Source organism: Dromiciops gliroides, chromosome 1 (assembly GCF_019393635.1).
Source record: "Dromiciops gliroides isolate mDroGli1 chromosome 1, mDroGli1.pri, whole genome shotgun sequence".
Taxonomy (NCBI): domain Eukaryota; kingdom Metazoa; phylum Chordata; class Mammalia; order Microbiotheria; family Microbiotheriidae; genus Dromiciops; species Dromiciops gliroides.
In genome coordinates, this window is record NC_057861.1 from 109074210 (window position 1) to 109088274 (window position 14065).

At 40.3% G+C, this 14065-nt stretch overlaps 1 protein-coding gene across 15 annotated transcripts in view; it reads left to right on the forward strand.

Annotated features, from left to right (window-relative positions):
* MTSS1 (MTSS I-BAR domain containing 1) overlaps window positions 1-14065 on the forward strand; it is a 236854-nt gene that overhangs the window by 213930 nt on the left and 8859 nt on the right. For 4 of the 15 annotated variants that reach the window (XM_043976372.1, XM_043976365.1, XM_043976367.1 and 1 more), the window contains 5 exons: window positions 1644-1751; window positions 2987-3084; window positions 6600-6810; window positions 11803-11922; window positions 12869-13063. In XM_043976372.1, the coding sequence (XP_043832307.1) occupies window positions 1644-1751; window positions 2987-3084; window positions 6600-6810; window positions 11803-11922; window positions 12869-13063 (732 nt within the window). The remainder of the gene's footprint in view (window positions 1-1643; window positions 1752-2986; window positions 3085-6599; window positions 6811-11802; window positions 11923-12868; window positions 13064-14065) is intronic. The other 11 variants (XM_043976369.1, XM_043976370.1, XM_043976374.1 and 8 more) reach the window with 7 other exon arrangements.

The following is a 14065-nucleotide window of genomic DNA, read 5'->3' on the forward strand; positions in this document are numbered from 1 at the left end:
CAGGTCCTCCTGAATCCAGGGCCGGTGCTCTATCCATTGCACCACCTAGCTGCCCCTCAAGTAATTCTTTAGCAGTGTCTTAGACATTTAAAAATATATTGGATTTATATATTTTTTCTTTTTTTTTTTAAAGGCAATTGGGGTTAAGTGACTTGCCCAGGGTCACACATCTAGTAAGTGTTAAGTGTCTGAGGCCAGATTTGAACTTAGGTACTCCTGAATCCAGGACCAGTGCTCTTTCCACTGCACCACCCAGCTGCCCCCGGATTTATATATTTTAACAAGTTTTATCATGTAATTCTGGATTTCACCCCAGCATCTTATTCAAGACAAATTTGCAGGTGTTTGGGCAGTCTTCAGCTCTGGGGTGTGTGTATATGCTTTTTTTATTCTTATTTTATTGAGCGCTAAGCTGAGAAGATGCTATTTTTAGTGCTATTTTGTTTTTTACTATAAAGACATTTTGGGGTCCTAGGGTATAATCAGTTTGAAAGCACTTGAAAAGAAAGTATATGTGTTCTCCTGTCCTGTCACTGAATTTTCTTTGTTTATAAATTCTACTCTAATTTTTGCATCAATTTCTTTATTAACTTCTTGATCTGTCATTCTGATAGATAAATATAAAGGTCTCAATTGACCACTAATTGTCTAGTCTTGCATTTCTCCCACCTTTTTCCCCCCATGTTTTGTTGTTGTATTGTTTGGAACAGAAACTCCTTAAAAACAAAGGCGAGGTCTTTTTTCATCTTTATACGTAGCTCCTATCATAGTGCTTGATTACTTGATAAGCTATTAATTGATTTTAATTTTTTAATCTCCATTTATCATTATGGACTAACTTTAAAGAATATCTAAGCAAACAGGACCTTAGAGACCATCAAATCCTGCCCCTCTCCATTTTAAAGGTCAATAATCTGATGCCCAGAGTAGTAAAATGCCTCAGATTGGCATCCTTGTACATTTCCAGGTCAAAGTGACCTTCTCTGGCTACCACTCCCCTATGTATACTATATCCCTTATTAAAACATAAGAATCAGTGGATAAAGCACTGGCCTTGGATTCAGGAGGACCTGAGTTCCAATCCAGCCTCAGACACTTGACACTTACTAGCTGTGTGCCCCTGGGGAAGTCACTTAACCTTCATTGCTTTGCAAAGCAACAACAAAAACAATACCATAAGAATCCCTGAGAGTGAGGACTGTCTTTACTTTTGTATTTCTGTCCCTAGCATTTACCATAGAGTTTAGTGCACAGCAAGCACATACTTAATAAATGCCCACTGATTCATTAATTCATTAATCCACTCATTAATCTATTCATTCATTCATGAAGCTAGTAAGTGGCAGAGCTGGGACTTCAATGGAAGTCTTGCTGTTTCCGCTATAACACCTTGTTTAATTTTCTTCATCCTTTTTTGCTATGAAATCTGTTTTGTCCAATATTATCAGCCTGATATATGGATCTCTTCCATCCATTTCCTTTAGGAAAATGTTCTTTCCATAACTTGGCAATGAAATATCATTCCCTGTTTGCCTTGATCAGAAAGCAAATTGTATATAGTGGCCTGTGTCTTAATAAGAAAGCAAACCTTTGACTTCCAAGACCATCGTAAAGTATGTGGCTTTTTAATTACCTTCCCTCAGGAAGAAGAAATCTCCATGTTAGGGGAAATAACTCATCTGCAGACCATATCTGAAGATCTCAAGAGCCTCACCATGGATCCCCACAAGTTGCCATCATCAAGTGAACAGGTGAGTGTGCAGGGCATAGAAGGCCTAACCTGCTTGTTAATGCTGTTTCATTTTTAATAACCGTACTATTGGATAAATTGGTCATACTGAATAGCCATTCTTCTCCAATTCTACCCATTCTCTATGAAGCAATGTGTCTCTGACTTTCCCCAATAGAACAGAAATGGGGGGATGTTTTGAGGCTGCTTTGAGTTCCCTCTTAGAAACTTGTACTAATTGCCTTAAGTGCAATTAACACTTAGTACTTAAAGAAAGAAACTGATAGTAAGTGGCAGAACTAGGTAGAACGCAAGACTCTTACCTTCTCAAGGGAAGTTCCTACAACACTGTTCCCATGGCTGTCATAAAAGATTCAATTGCTTTCTATCCCTCTCTGGCCCCTGTTTGTGTGCCAAATTTCTCTTGCCATAGTATGAAGATACAACTCAGAATAGAAGGTTGTAGGTTTTTTATTTTCCATTCTGTTTAATTTTATTCTCTAGACTACAGATGATGCTGGCTGTCTGATGCTTACAGATTTTTTTTTTACCCCATTTATATGTTTCAGAAAAGTGTTAGAGACATTTGTGAATTTTCATATTTAAAGCTTTTTGGAAAAAATGTTTTTTATGAGTTAGGGATGGAGATATTAGCCAAGGGTTATTATTTTATGCCTCATTTGTCTTTTTAAAAAATGTTTAAAATAAAATCTGAACATGTACATGAAGTCTGTGCAGTTCTCCACTTTTTTCAGTGCTGAAATGAATGTTTTGACTGCATGTCAAGTTTGAAATTTTCATTCTTTTGTGAAAAGCAAGCATATGTGAGCGTTTAATTTGAATTGTTACTATGCCAGAGCAAATCTTGGAACAGTTAAGACACACAGAGACTCTCTAAGACAACCTCCAATGACTCGGAGGCAAGGGGTAACAAAGGGATTTTTCTCTACCCTTTGAACCCTTTTGAGTTTTTATCTCCAACAGCATAAGTGTGTATCTTCATATTTCTTGGGATTTCGTCCGTTAATTTTTAACTTTTTCTCAGCTTAAGATTGATGACAATAACTGGTTTTGTGATGCATTAAAAAGAAAGGGGGAAAAAACCCTTACCACAAATCTTTTTTTCTTTTTCCCAGTGAGAACCCATTTTTGATGTGTTCAAATCTGACAGATTCTGTATACAATTAGCAGTAAAAAAAAGTCTCCTTTTTAGTGCACTTAGCTTACCAAATGGACTTTTTGTTGTTGTTTTATTAGGTAATCCTAGATTTGAAAGGTTCTGATTACAGTTGGTCATATCAAACTCCTCCATCTTCTCCCAGTACAACCATGTCCAGAAAATCCAGTGTTTGCAGGTAAGTGAATTTGGGAAATGTATTTATAAGGAAGATTGACTTTGTTTTTTCAAGCACTACAAGGGACCAATGTAGAATCAATCTCTGATACCTCTTTGAATAAATTTGTACTATTTACTTTAAAGATCACTATAAAGATTTTCTGTTACCAGTCTTCTTTATCACTGATTTATTATTGATCAAAGAAGAGGCTCTATTAACCCATAACCATCTGGAAGTAGGCTTCAGTAAAAGTTATTTGTTTTTTATATTATTATAGTGACTTACTAATTTTGTGTTACTTCTAACTGAGTAAATATCCCAGATGATAAAGTAAAGAGATGAGTTATTTATTGGCTGATTTTACTATAACCTGGCTAGTAGGAAAAATGAGAAGCGTATAACCTCTATTTCCCTCATTTAGTTAGCTCAAATAATCACAATCTCAATAAAAGTTTACTTCAAGCTGACTGCATTTGCTGGAATAGCTGATGTCTTCAAGAATATTTTCTTCCAGTAGAATGGATTATTAGTATTCCATCCCTCTGCTTGATTTTCTGCCTTCTTTGTGAAGAAGCCTGCATGATTGGATGTCACTTTGTTCTGGCTTTTAAAAAATCTTGCTATACACTTGAACTTGTGGTGTCTGTCTCTGCTCTCCTGGGCCAAGTGAACTTTTAGCCCCTGTGAATGCTTACTTCTTTTTTTTTTTTTTTGCGGGTAATGAGGGTTAAGTGACTTGTCCAGGGTCACACTAGTAAGTGTCAAGTGTCTGAGGCTAGATTTGAACTCAGGTCCTCCTGAATCCAGGGCCAGTGCTTTATCCACTGCTCCACCTAGCTGCCCCTGAATGCTTACTTCTAAGAGCTAGATATCTGCCAATCTAGTATATGGGCATGTCTTCCCCATATTTATGTACAAGTGTTTGGGTTTGGGTTTTTTTTTCCCCCCAGAAAACTAGTACACAGAATGAGGATGTTATACGATGAGAGAACATACATTCAGAGCCAGAAGATGCATTTATCTAGTCATTTTAGAGAGGAAGTTGGATTCTTGCCCACGGTGACACAACAGGCCCAGCTGGGAGTTTGAACTCACATCCTGACTCCAAATTCAGTACTCTTTCCATTGTATCTAAGTGAAGTTTCCATCAGTGGAGTGGGATCACAGCACCCCAAACTATATCTTAACATATATAGATGATGAAATATCCTAAAATGATAAGACTTAGCTTTTGTCTTAGAGTAACCTAAGTAACACAACAGTGTTCTTGTCCAGTAAACAAGCAGATGGCAGGATGGCCCCTTCTTGGGTAGGTCCTATATGGGATTCTACCTGGACACTGAATTGTATTTTTGTTCTTTGGGTTTTGTTTTTCTGACAAGTCAGAAACATTTATCAATAAAGAGGGGGAAAGCCACAAGCCAAAAATGTGAATACTTGTTTTTTGTTTTTTGTTTTTTTTTTTCTCCTGGAATGCTTGATAGGAATAGAAAATCATGCTGCAATTCCTGCATCAGCTGTATCCTGGGGAGAGATGGCTGGGAGTGCTTTATTTTCATTGTCTGAATGCTTCTCTTTTGGCTGATTAGAAGGAAATATAGAATCATGCTAATGACCCCCTCCGGCAGCAGTTAGCTTTGCATCCACCAACGTCCATTTCTACCACCATGTTAGCACCCACTGCTTCTATCATGTCTGAACTATCTAAATTAATTTTCAGAGAACTCATAATGCAAATTCTGTTTGAGGGGATGAGGGAAAGGCATCTCTAAAGACCTCTGAGTTTCTCTTTTCTTAAAGCCGGCCTTTCTTCCTCTTGCAGCTGGTGTTCCTTTTGGCAACAACAGTGTCCATTTGAAATTTTGGACTGTGTTCAGATTTTTGTCCCCCCTGCCCCCACTCCCCAGCATATCAGATGTTCTCTGTATGGGTCCCAGTGAAAGACTGGATGCCCACTAACTGACTATCGCAGCAGAGAGAAAGGACACTTTGTAAATTTGTGTATCTGGGGTTTCCATGTCTATTCCCCAAAGCTCATTGTGGTAGGGGTCCCCATGGGCCCATAGGAAACAGAATCTATCTGGATTTCACAAGCCTTGCCTTTTGTACCAGGAAGCTGGACTCCACCAATATTTTCACAAGGGTTTATTTCTGTTTTTTTCTGCCTAAGAGACAGAAATTTTACAGCAGTACTTTATATTGGTGTCTTGGGGTTGAAAGTTTTGTTAGGACACAGACTACTGGATGTGTTCTTCTTGGCTTTTTTTGTAATCCAATCTGGGACTGATACTGCCTCATCCAAAAACATTACATCATTTTTTTTCCCTATGGCAATGGATAGGTCTAAGAACTGGACCTCTGATTTTGTTAGTACAGGGAACTACATGAAAGGACCCTCTATCAATGTAACGCAGCACCTTTTTTTTTTTTTTTACAATTTATGGTTTTGAGAGCTCCTTAGAGCAACTGAGAGGGTAAGTAAATTGTCTAAGGTCACACAGCCAGTATGTGTCAGAGATGAGACTTGAACCCAGGCCTCCTGAGGGCCAAGGTCAGCACTCTATCCACTATACTTGTCTTTGGGAAATTGCTGGGAAGGTTACTAATCATGGCTTTCATAGCCAGAAGTACTCAGAGGCTCCATTGCTGGTGAGGGCAAAAGCCCTCAGACAGATAGCTTCAAGATCAGACATGTAGACACATACACAATTAAATCGCGGACAATTTCTCCCTGGTGTGGGCATGAAGCAGATTCATGTGTAGAGAAGCCTGCATTTTACCACACAAGTAGTCATCACTCTTCTGCTACCTTCCAACAAGCACAGGCCAGGTTGTTGTTAGTGTGGTTTTTGCGGAGTCTGTCCCCACACCAGGGATTCAGCAGTTAGACTGGCACGGTAATTTTCTGCCCCACTGACTTCTAGACCTGATGTTTTGGTACTTTTCTGTCACCTTAATGAGCCTGCGGCTAAATGTTCTTCTTGATCTAGGAATACCTTTGCCTAATGAGAGGACTAAAGAAATGGATCTTGTTCTCTCTTGCCTCCTCATACATAAAATGCCATTTGTCCTTCCTAACAGGATAGGCTAGGGTTTAGAGACTGGACCAGTAATTTCACTGATATAGGGAACTTCTGAGTGAGTAAATTCTTTCCACCAGTGAAGTGTGGGCACCTTCTCTTCAACCTTGGGAGCCTGGGCCAAGTGAGAGGATAGGTGACTTGTCCAGGGTCACTGAGGTGGTGTGTGTCAGAGACAGGACTAAAATGTAGTCCTTCCCAGCTCCAAGACCACCTCTCTGTTCACAGTGCCAGGACACATCTCTTATCCTTATCCTAACAGAATAACCTTTTATAATTATTTTTGGAGTTGCTTTTGTGGCTCTTGCTACTCGAGGTGGAAACCTGCATAGTGTTAATCAGTTTCTGTATTGCTTTCTTCCCTTCCCTTCGTTCTCTCCCTCTTGTCTGTGGCACCTTCTCATCCCCTTCCCTGTGCTCTTACCTCTCCCCCTCCCATTCTGTCCCTCACAGCAGCCTGAACAGCGTTAACAGCAGCGACTCTCGGTCGAGTGGCTCACACTCTCATTCCCCCAGTTCACATTATCGCTACCGAAGCTCCAATCTGCCCCAGCAGGCTCCCATGAGGCTGTCCAGTGTATCTTCCCATGACTCGGGATTCATATCCCAGGATGCTTTCCAGTCCAAATCACCATCCCCAATGCCACCGGAAACTCCTAACCAGGTAAGGTTACCTATACCTCCCAAAGGGGTGGGAGCAGAGATGACACACATAGAGGCCTGACCTGATCATTCCTGGGACCCAAGGTTGTACCCTGTTTCATGCAGCAGAGAGATTTTCTTATTTAGGAAATAGAATTTATACCTTTCCTGAGGGTAACTGAGTAGATTTTTCCAAATGATGGCATGAGCTCTCCATTGTAGAAAGCTAGAATTGAACCAGTCTTTGACAGGCTCATTGACATGGGTATTCCTTCAGGTGATGATTGATTCATGCACACCATTCATTTCCAAGTTCAACATGAACCTCTTAGAGGGTGTATCTTTTCATACAGCTTCTTCCTTCTCTGGTCCACCTGGCATACTTTTGTGGACCTTTGCCCATTGCAGGATTCCTTGATGTATGCACAATACCCTTGTAACATTAGAGAAATGTGAAATTCTCGTCTTCTGTGCTGTTAACTATGTGCTGGATCATCAGCACTTGAGAGTCCCTTCTCTCTCCTACATAGCAGTAAGATGAGGGAATATTGTTCTCATGTAAACCCATTCATTCCCATTGAAGCCAACATGGATGTGGTGACTGCATTTGTACTGATCTCCAGTCCATGACTGGTATATCTGATGCTACTCTTACATCACCCTTTCTCTCCCTAAGCATCCAGAAATTAGCTTCTTGCTCAGCACTTAGTAGCATGTGGTCAGACAGTAGAACTCAGGGTCACAACATTCTCGAATCTGTATTATGCCTTCTTCTCAACCACAGGTTATTTTCTAAGTCTGACCATCCAGGGCCCAAGAATTTAACTTGTTTTCATGAGTTTTCTTATTCAGGGGCTTATGTCCTCATCTCCCTACTCCATAGAGCTCCTTAGATCCTGAGGGGAGATAAAAGGTGCTCTCCATAGAATCTCAAGCCTCACAGATCATTTAACCTTTCTCTCCCTCAAGGATGTTTGAATACCTTCTACAACATCCCTCCAAAATGGCCATCCAGGCTTTGTCTAAATATTTCCTTTGATAAAAAAACTTACCATTTAATAAGGCATCCTGCTCCATTTTCTAATAATTACAAAAGTTTCTTCCTTACACTGAACCGAAATTCTCCCTCCCTGTGATTTCCATCCATTGCTACCGGCTCTTCAGCCCCCTAGAGTAAGTTCTTCTTTAAGACATGTTGAGTTAAAAGTAAAGAATACAGGAACTGGAAAGAGTTTTAGACCCCTAAAATGTACATTTCTCCCCCTTCCCTTTTTTTTTTTTTTTTTGCCTGAACCTAAATGCTCAACAGTCCATATAATGGCATTTTTCTCCAGTTACTTCTCTTGGTGACAGTACTAACTCTTTCCATTCTGGGAGGATGGAGAATTGTCTTCAAGGCAAGAATTGGTACAGCCAAAATCTCTAGAGTTTTATCTTCCTTTTCCTCCTGGGAGAGAATGTCTGCCTGTTGTCGCTGGTGCTCTTTGGGCTTTTATTCCTCAAGCATCCTGCTTTCTCCCTCCTCTCTATGCAACAAGAAGCAACATGCATGTCACACAGGCAGAAAATCTGCTGGGCTAGAATGATGAAGGGATCCTCGTGTTTTTTCAAGAGGCTGCTCTGCTGTGCGATGTAATTTGGTGTTTGTTTTTAATCAGTCGAAATAATTTTGTTTATAGCATTGTGTAGCAGAGCTTAAGCAAAATAAATGCACAAACACCCACGCTTACCTTGCCACAGATGATTGGCCTTGAGTGTTACCTTTAAAGACTAACAAATTGAAATAGAATGTCATGGCTTCTAATAACGATGTTTAAGGACTCAGTGGAGAGAACCCTTTTGGGAAGAATCAAAACAAACTCAGAAGCCAGGTATTTCAGATAAATCCTATTAGTGACACTAGGTTAGTTTTCAAGTCAACTCAGTCAACAAGAATTTATATAGAGAATTTATTAATATGTGACTTGATTATCACTGAGGATACAAAGAAAGGCAAGGGTGCCCTTGATTAGCTCACATTTTAACGGGGTAGGGGGGAGAGACAACATGTAAATAACAGGGTTCATACAAAGTAGATAGAGAATAAATGGGAAATAATCACAGAGAGGAAGAACCCCAGGAAAGGGAAATGATTTGCCTACGGTTACAACAGCTTATGAGTGGCAGACCCGGAACTATTTACCCAGTTTTTCTGATTCCAAGTATAATAATGCACTTTCCCCAATGCTGCCTCTCTCACACCACCCAACTCTCCCATCAAGTTGTCCACAAGGTCTCCTTGGCAGTCTGATCCATTTGGTGCCCTATGTACACTACCGGTTTTTTTTTTTGAGGGAAACTTGGGAGAACTCAGGCAACTTCCTGGCTTCTCTCTGCCATCTTGGCTCTGTCCCACCGTTCTTTTTTTTAAGCCCTTATGCCATGTCTCCTTTTATCTCTTGTCCTTGATTTCAGTGGTTGGCCAGCTCTTTGACCCTAATGCTTTTTCCTGTCTTACAAACAGCAGTGGCAGATAAGACCTTATAAATCCTTTATGAAGTGTATAATAGGCCATTGGTGCTTTCCACTGAAATATTTGTAGATTATTGGTGAGAAAAGAAGAGGAGGAGGTGGCAGATCAGGAAGGACTAAAGTATTGAGTTTCCATGTTTCTGTCCTTCATTTAGTATAGTCTAAATTGGATGTTACTTTTCAAATTCTTTGATTTCTCTATCTTCCTCCCACCAACATCTTCTCCTGTACTTAGACCTGAATCTAAGAATGTAGTAAATGTGCTCTAATAACAATATAACTCTTCTCAAAGACAAGAAGTCAGGATTGTTTTTATTTTTAAAGAAATAGTAGAAATAAGGACAGGTAAAAATATCTTCTACTCACTGACCCTAGAGTTTTAGAATTGTTTGCAAGTTATTTTTCCAACAAAATTTATTGGAACCAGAGGGACAGAAGTCAATAATAATAATAGTAACTTTGATTCACAGAGTGCATTAAGATTTATAAACTTTCCTCACAATAGTTTTGCGGAGCAGGTAGTATCACTCTTTTTTTTTTTTTTTTTTTTTTGGCGGGGCAATGGGGGTTAAGTGACTTGCCCAGGGTCACACAGCTAGTAAGTGTCAAGTGTCTGAGGCCGGATGTGAACTCAGGCACTCCTGAATCCAGGGCCGGTGCTTTATCCACTGCGCCACCTAGCTGCCCCTAGCAGGTAGTATCACTCTTAACCCCATTTTATGGAGGAGGTCACACTGTTAATATGTGATGGAAAAGCAGGTTTCCTGCCTTTAAGCAAAGTGACTTGTATTGGATCATTTTTTCTCCATTTAAAAAGTATCAAGGCAGACACAGGACTGAACGCACCATCCATTTGCATGCATTCTTTTGGCAAATAAAGTCACAGACCTTGGAACTCTGTAAATATTTTAGTTTCCACTGAGGTAAATGTGTAGTTGAAGACAACTGAACCTTTTCACCTCCTCAGTAGCCTGCCCATCTCCTAATATTGTAAGAATAGATGGAAATATTAATTTGGTCCCTTTTAACATGTTATTTATTTACTAGGGTTTTGGCTCCTAGAATAATAGAGACAATCAGATAGATTAGGATGAGTCTTGCTCATTGTAGTAAATTAGCAAGGGACTAGGGAATGTAGAAGATAATAGAAAATGCTTTAAAAAATAGCACCTGTGACAACCACAACCAGTTTATATTCTTGAGGTCAAGCTGCTTGATCAAACTACATTTGAATCTTTCAGACAAGCATGCAGGGGAGTGAATATACAAGCCTAAGTTGGTGTAAATGAGAAGACTAGTAGACAACAGAGGTTTAATGGAAAAAGTGTGGTTTTCTGAGTGGCAGAAAGATTTAAATAAACCATGTCAGATTCCCTTTCTCAAAAGTCTGGCTTCTCCCCAGGTGAATCATCTTTCCTGCCAATGGTCCACGCAGTGACGTTACTGTTGATAACCATAGGTTTATCATGGTAGAACTGGAGAAGACCTCAGAAATCATCTAGCTTGAAGGTTCTTAACCTTTTTCCCGCCCCGCCATGAATTCTTTTTGACAGCCTGCTGAGGCTTGTTTTGCCTTCTCAGAATAATGTTTTTAAATGCATAAAATAAAACACATAAGAATCTCAAGGAGACCAATTATATTGAAATCACAGTTATCAAAATATCTTTAAAAAAAATAAACAAGTTCAGGAACCACAGGTTAAGAACCCCATATTTAGTTCTAGCCCTTTCTTATACAGAAGAAACAGGTGCAGAGAGATAAAGGTCATATAGCTAATAAGCTGGGCTTCTCTGATCCAAATTCACTGCCCTTTCTATTATACCACAACTTCCCCAGGCACACACAATGCACATAAATCAAGGAGATGAGTGGCCAGGTTAAAGAAATATCCTTCCCTAGTGCAAATAAAGTTCTAAAAGTCAGTGTACACATGCATGTTGACCTGAGGGATCATCCATTTGTTGTTACTCCTTAAAGTATACTAGGAAATGAAAAGCTAGCTATAAGCTAGTTTTAGCTAACCTAAACATACAGAGATAGCCAACTACTGGTCAGGTTCTTAAAGAATGCCCCTGTGGGTAAAAGACAGAACAGATGCTTAGGTCCAGGGTCCTTATCCCCTTGGAGAAGCTCATGTATGGATGTTGCCCTTTGGTTAGATCTAACAGGACTCAAATTCCATCCAGGAAAGGCTTGTAGGAGCAGACTTGTTATTTCTTGCTTGCCTCTTAAAAGTGACTGAATATTATATAGATAGCTTAAAAGCCATGTACAATGATGTGAAAGGAAAAAAGAAAATCCCTAATCCTTTGCTTCTCTTATCCTTCCCTCTTTTCCTGTGTGTACTTACATGTCTGTCTGTCTTGTCTGTCTCTGTGCGTGCTTTTTTTTTAATCCTTTTTGGGTGGCTTGTGGCCTTTTCCTTTGTGTGTTTTGGGTCTGTATTTTGGATTCTTGTGTTTTCTTTCCTGCTGTGTTGCCGTGGCGCTGACAATGCTACAGAATTCGTCCAGCTCAGCCTCTTCAGAAGCCTCAGAAACCTGCCAATCAGTGAGCGAGTGCAGTTCCCCCACCTCAGTCAGCTCAGGCTCCACCATGGGGGCTTGGGCTTCCACAGAGAAGGTGAAAAACATTTCATATCAGAGAACTAACCAGCCCTCCCTGCCTCACCCCCATTCCCTGCCTCTGCTAGCTAGCTCCCTAGCAAAACCCAGGTGATCCCTGAAAATAAACAAAACACGTTAGACCAAGGTCTACTGGCAGCAAACAAAGCTGCTACTTCTTTTTTTTCTTGAAAAGGCAATACACACCTCCACAAGTTCACTCTCAGAAACTCAGGTTTTCACAGAAACCTGCTAGGAAAGTCATTTTGGATGAAAGAAGATTGAGATTTGGAGAAAGAAGGGAGGTGGGAGAGGGTTGGGATTAAGAGGTGAGTGTGAGGGCAAGAACCCAGCACATCAATAATTCAGTGGTTATTCCTCCCATCATCTCCTACCCCATCCATGCCCTAGATGTCACTCCTTATCACAGCCTTGTTTGAACATGTCATTTCAAACATGTTAGGCTGTATGTTTTGCACTATTTAATTTTCTGTTCAACTTTTTTTTTTCCCCAAGTCTCTGATTTGCTGTGAAAAAAAATGCATCTTTGGAAAGTTAGTTGGATTGAACAGACCTACTTAATGTAATTTTTAAATGACTGTAATTGCATATGACATGACAAAATCAGTGTTCCCATGAAATTTCATTTTATTGACTAATAGACATACTGATGAGACTATTATAAAGATTGAAATTGTCCACCAATCAAAATGTAGTTGAAGTCTATCTAAAGTAAATACTTATTTAGGATCAGATAGCATTGGTCTGTTTTCTTCCTTGCTTCCTTTCTGCCTCATTTGTTGATTGTCCAAGGGCAGCAAATCTCCATTATTTTTATTTTATATCCAGGTTCCCTTCCCCCCTTGCATAAAATACATCAGAGCCATCTCGTATTTCCACATTCATCTTGTTATATTAATTTTTCCCTCTTTTGTTTTTTTTTCTTTTGTTTGTTTTGTTTCCAGTTGTCTAACGGGTTTTATCACTATAGTTTACCAAGTGAGCCCCATGTAGCATCAGTGGGTGCAGGTCTTTATCCTCATTGCCTGCCTGCCTCCCGTCTGTGCCCTCGGGCGACCTCTGCCCTCCTTCCAGACCACGTTCATTATTACACCATTGGGCCGGGCATGTTACCGTCATCTAAGATCCCTAGCTGGAAGGTTTGTGTCTCACTCTCTCTTCTCCCTCTCCCTCCCCTTCATTTTCTCATTGCTATGATTGCCCTTCTCCTGACCTGTGGCAATCATCTCTCACATTCTGTTTGGTTCTCCAGAACATCTTACTGGGTAATTTATCTTCCATATTGGGGTTTGTGGGTTTGGGTGCCAGGGGGAAATAAGGCTGGTAACTCAGAGGCAGAAAGCCCAGAGTAGAGCTGAGGCTCAGGGGCCCCCTCTTAGTTGACTATTTGAATTTCCCTGCTTCAGAATTAATCCCAAGGTGTGGAATCCCAGTGAGCAAAGAGCAAAAACAGTTGACAAGTGGAGAGGCTCAGTTTTTTAATGAGATTGGGAGGTGCCAGAGAATTCGCTGTCTCCTTCCTCCTACCCCCGGATAGCTCAGAGATATCACTCTGCTTGCAACATCTTTGTGAGGATAAGTAATAATCTATGATTTAGAAAATGTCATAGGCTATCTTAAGGGAGCTTAGACTTTGTTCTGGACAGGAAGTATCCGTGCTCTTTAAATGTGCCTGCAGGATTCTGTTTCTAAGGCCTGACATGCTCACTTTCCCACCTGTTTCTCATCTAATAACTTGGATCCCCTCAGTGTCTCTCTTCTGAAAACTGATGATGAGATAGGGACAGTGGTTGGTGCATCTGTAAAACAAACAAACAAACAAAAACAATAGCGACAACAACAAAAAAAACCCCTGTTCTGATGGCTAGCTTACTAGTTTAAAAAAAAAACAAAAACCAGCCTGGAGTCTAATTTGAGATGGAAGCCTCACAAGCGAAGTCCTGATGACAACTGGATCTTGGCAAGTCCAGGCATCAAGTACAGAACCTGCCTGTGTGATGGTGTATCTGATGAGGATACACCATGCACACCTGGTCCCTAAGGGGCCAGCATACAGATGTTTTACATCTGCTGTCAGCGAGACTTCACTAATGTTCTGGGATTTATAACATATCTGCCTAAAACCAGCCAGTAGTCCTTAA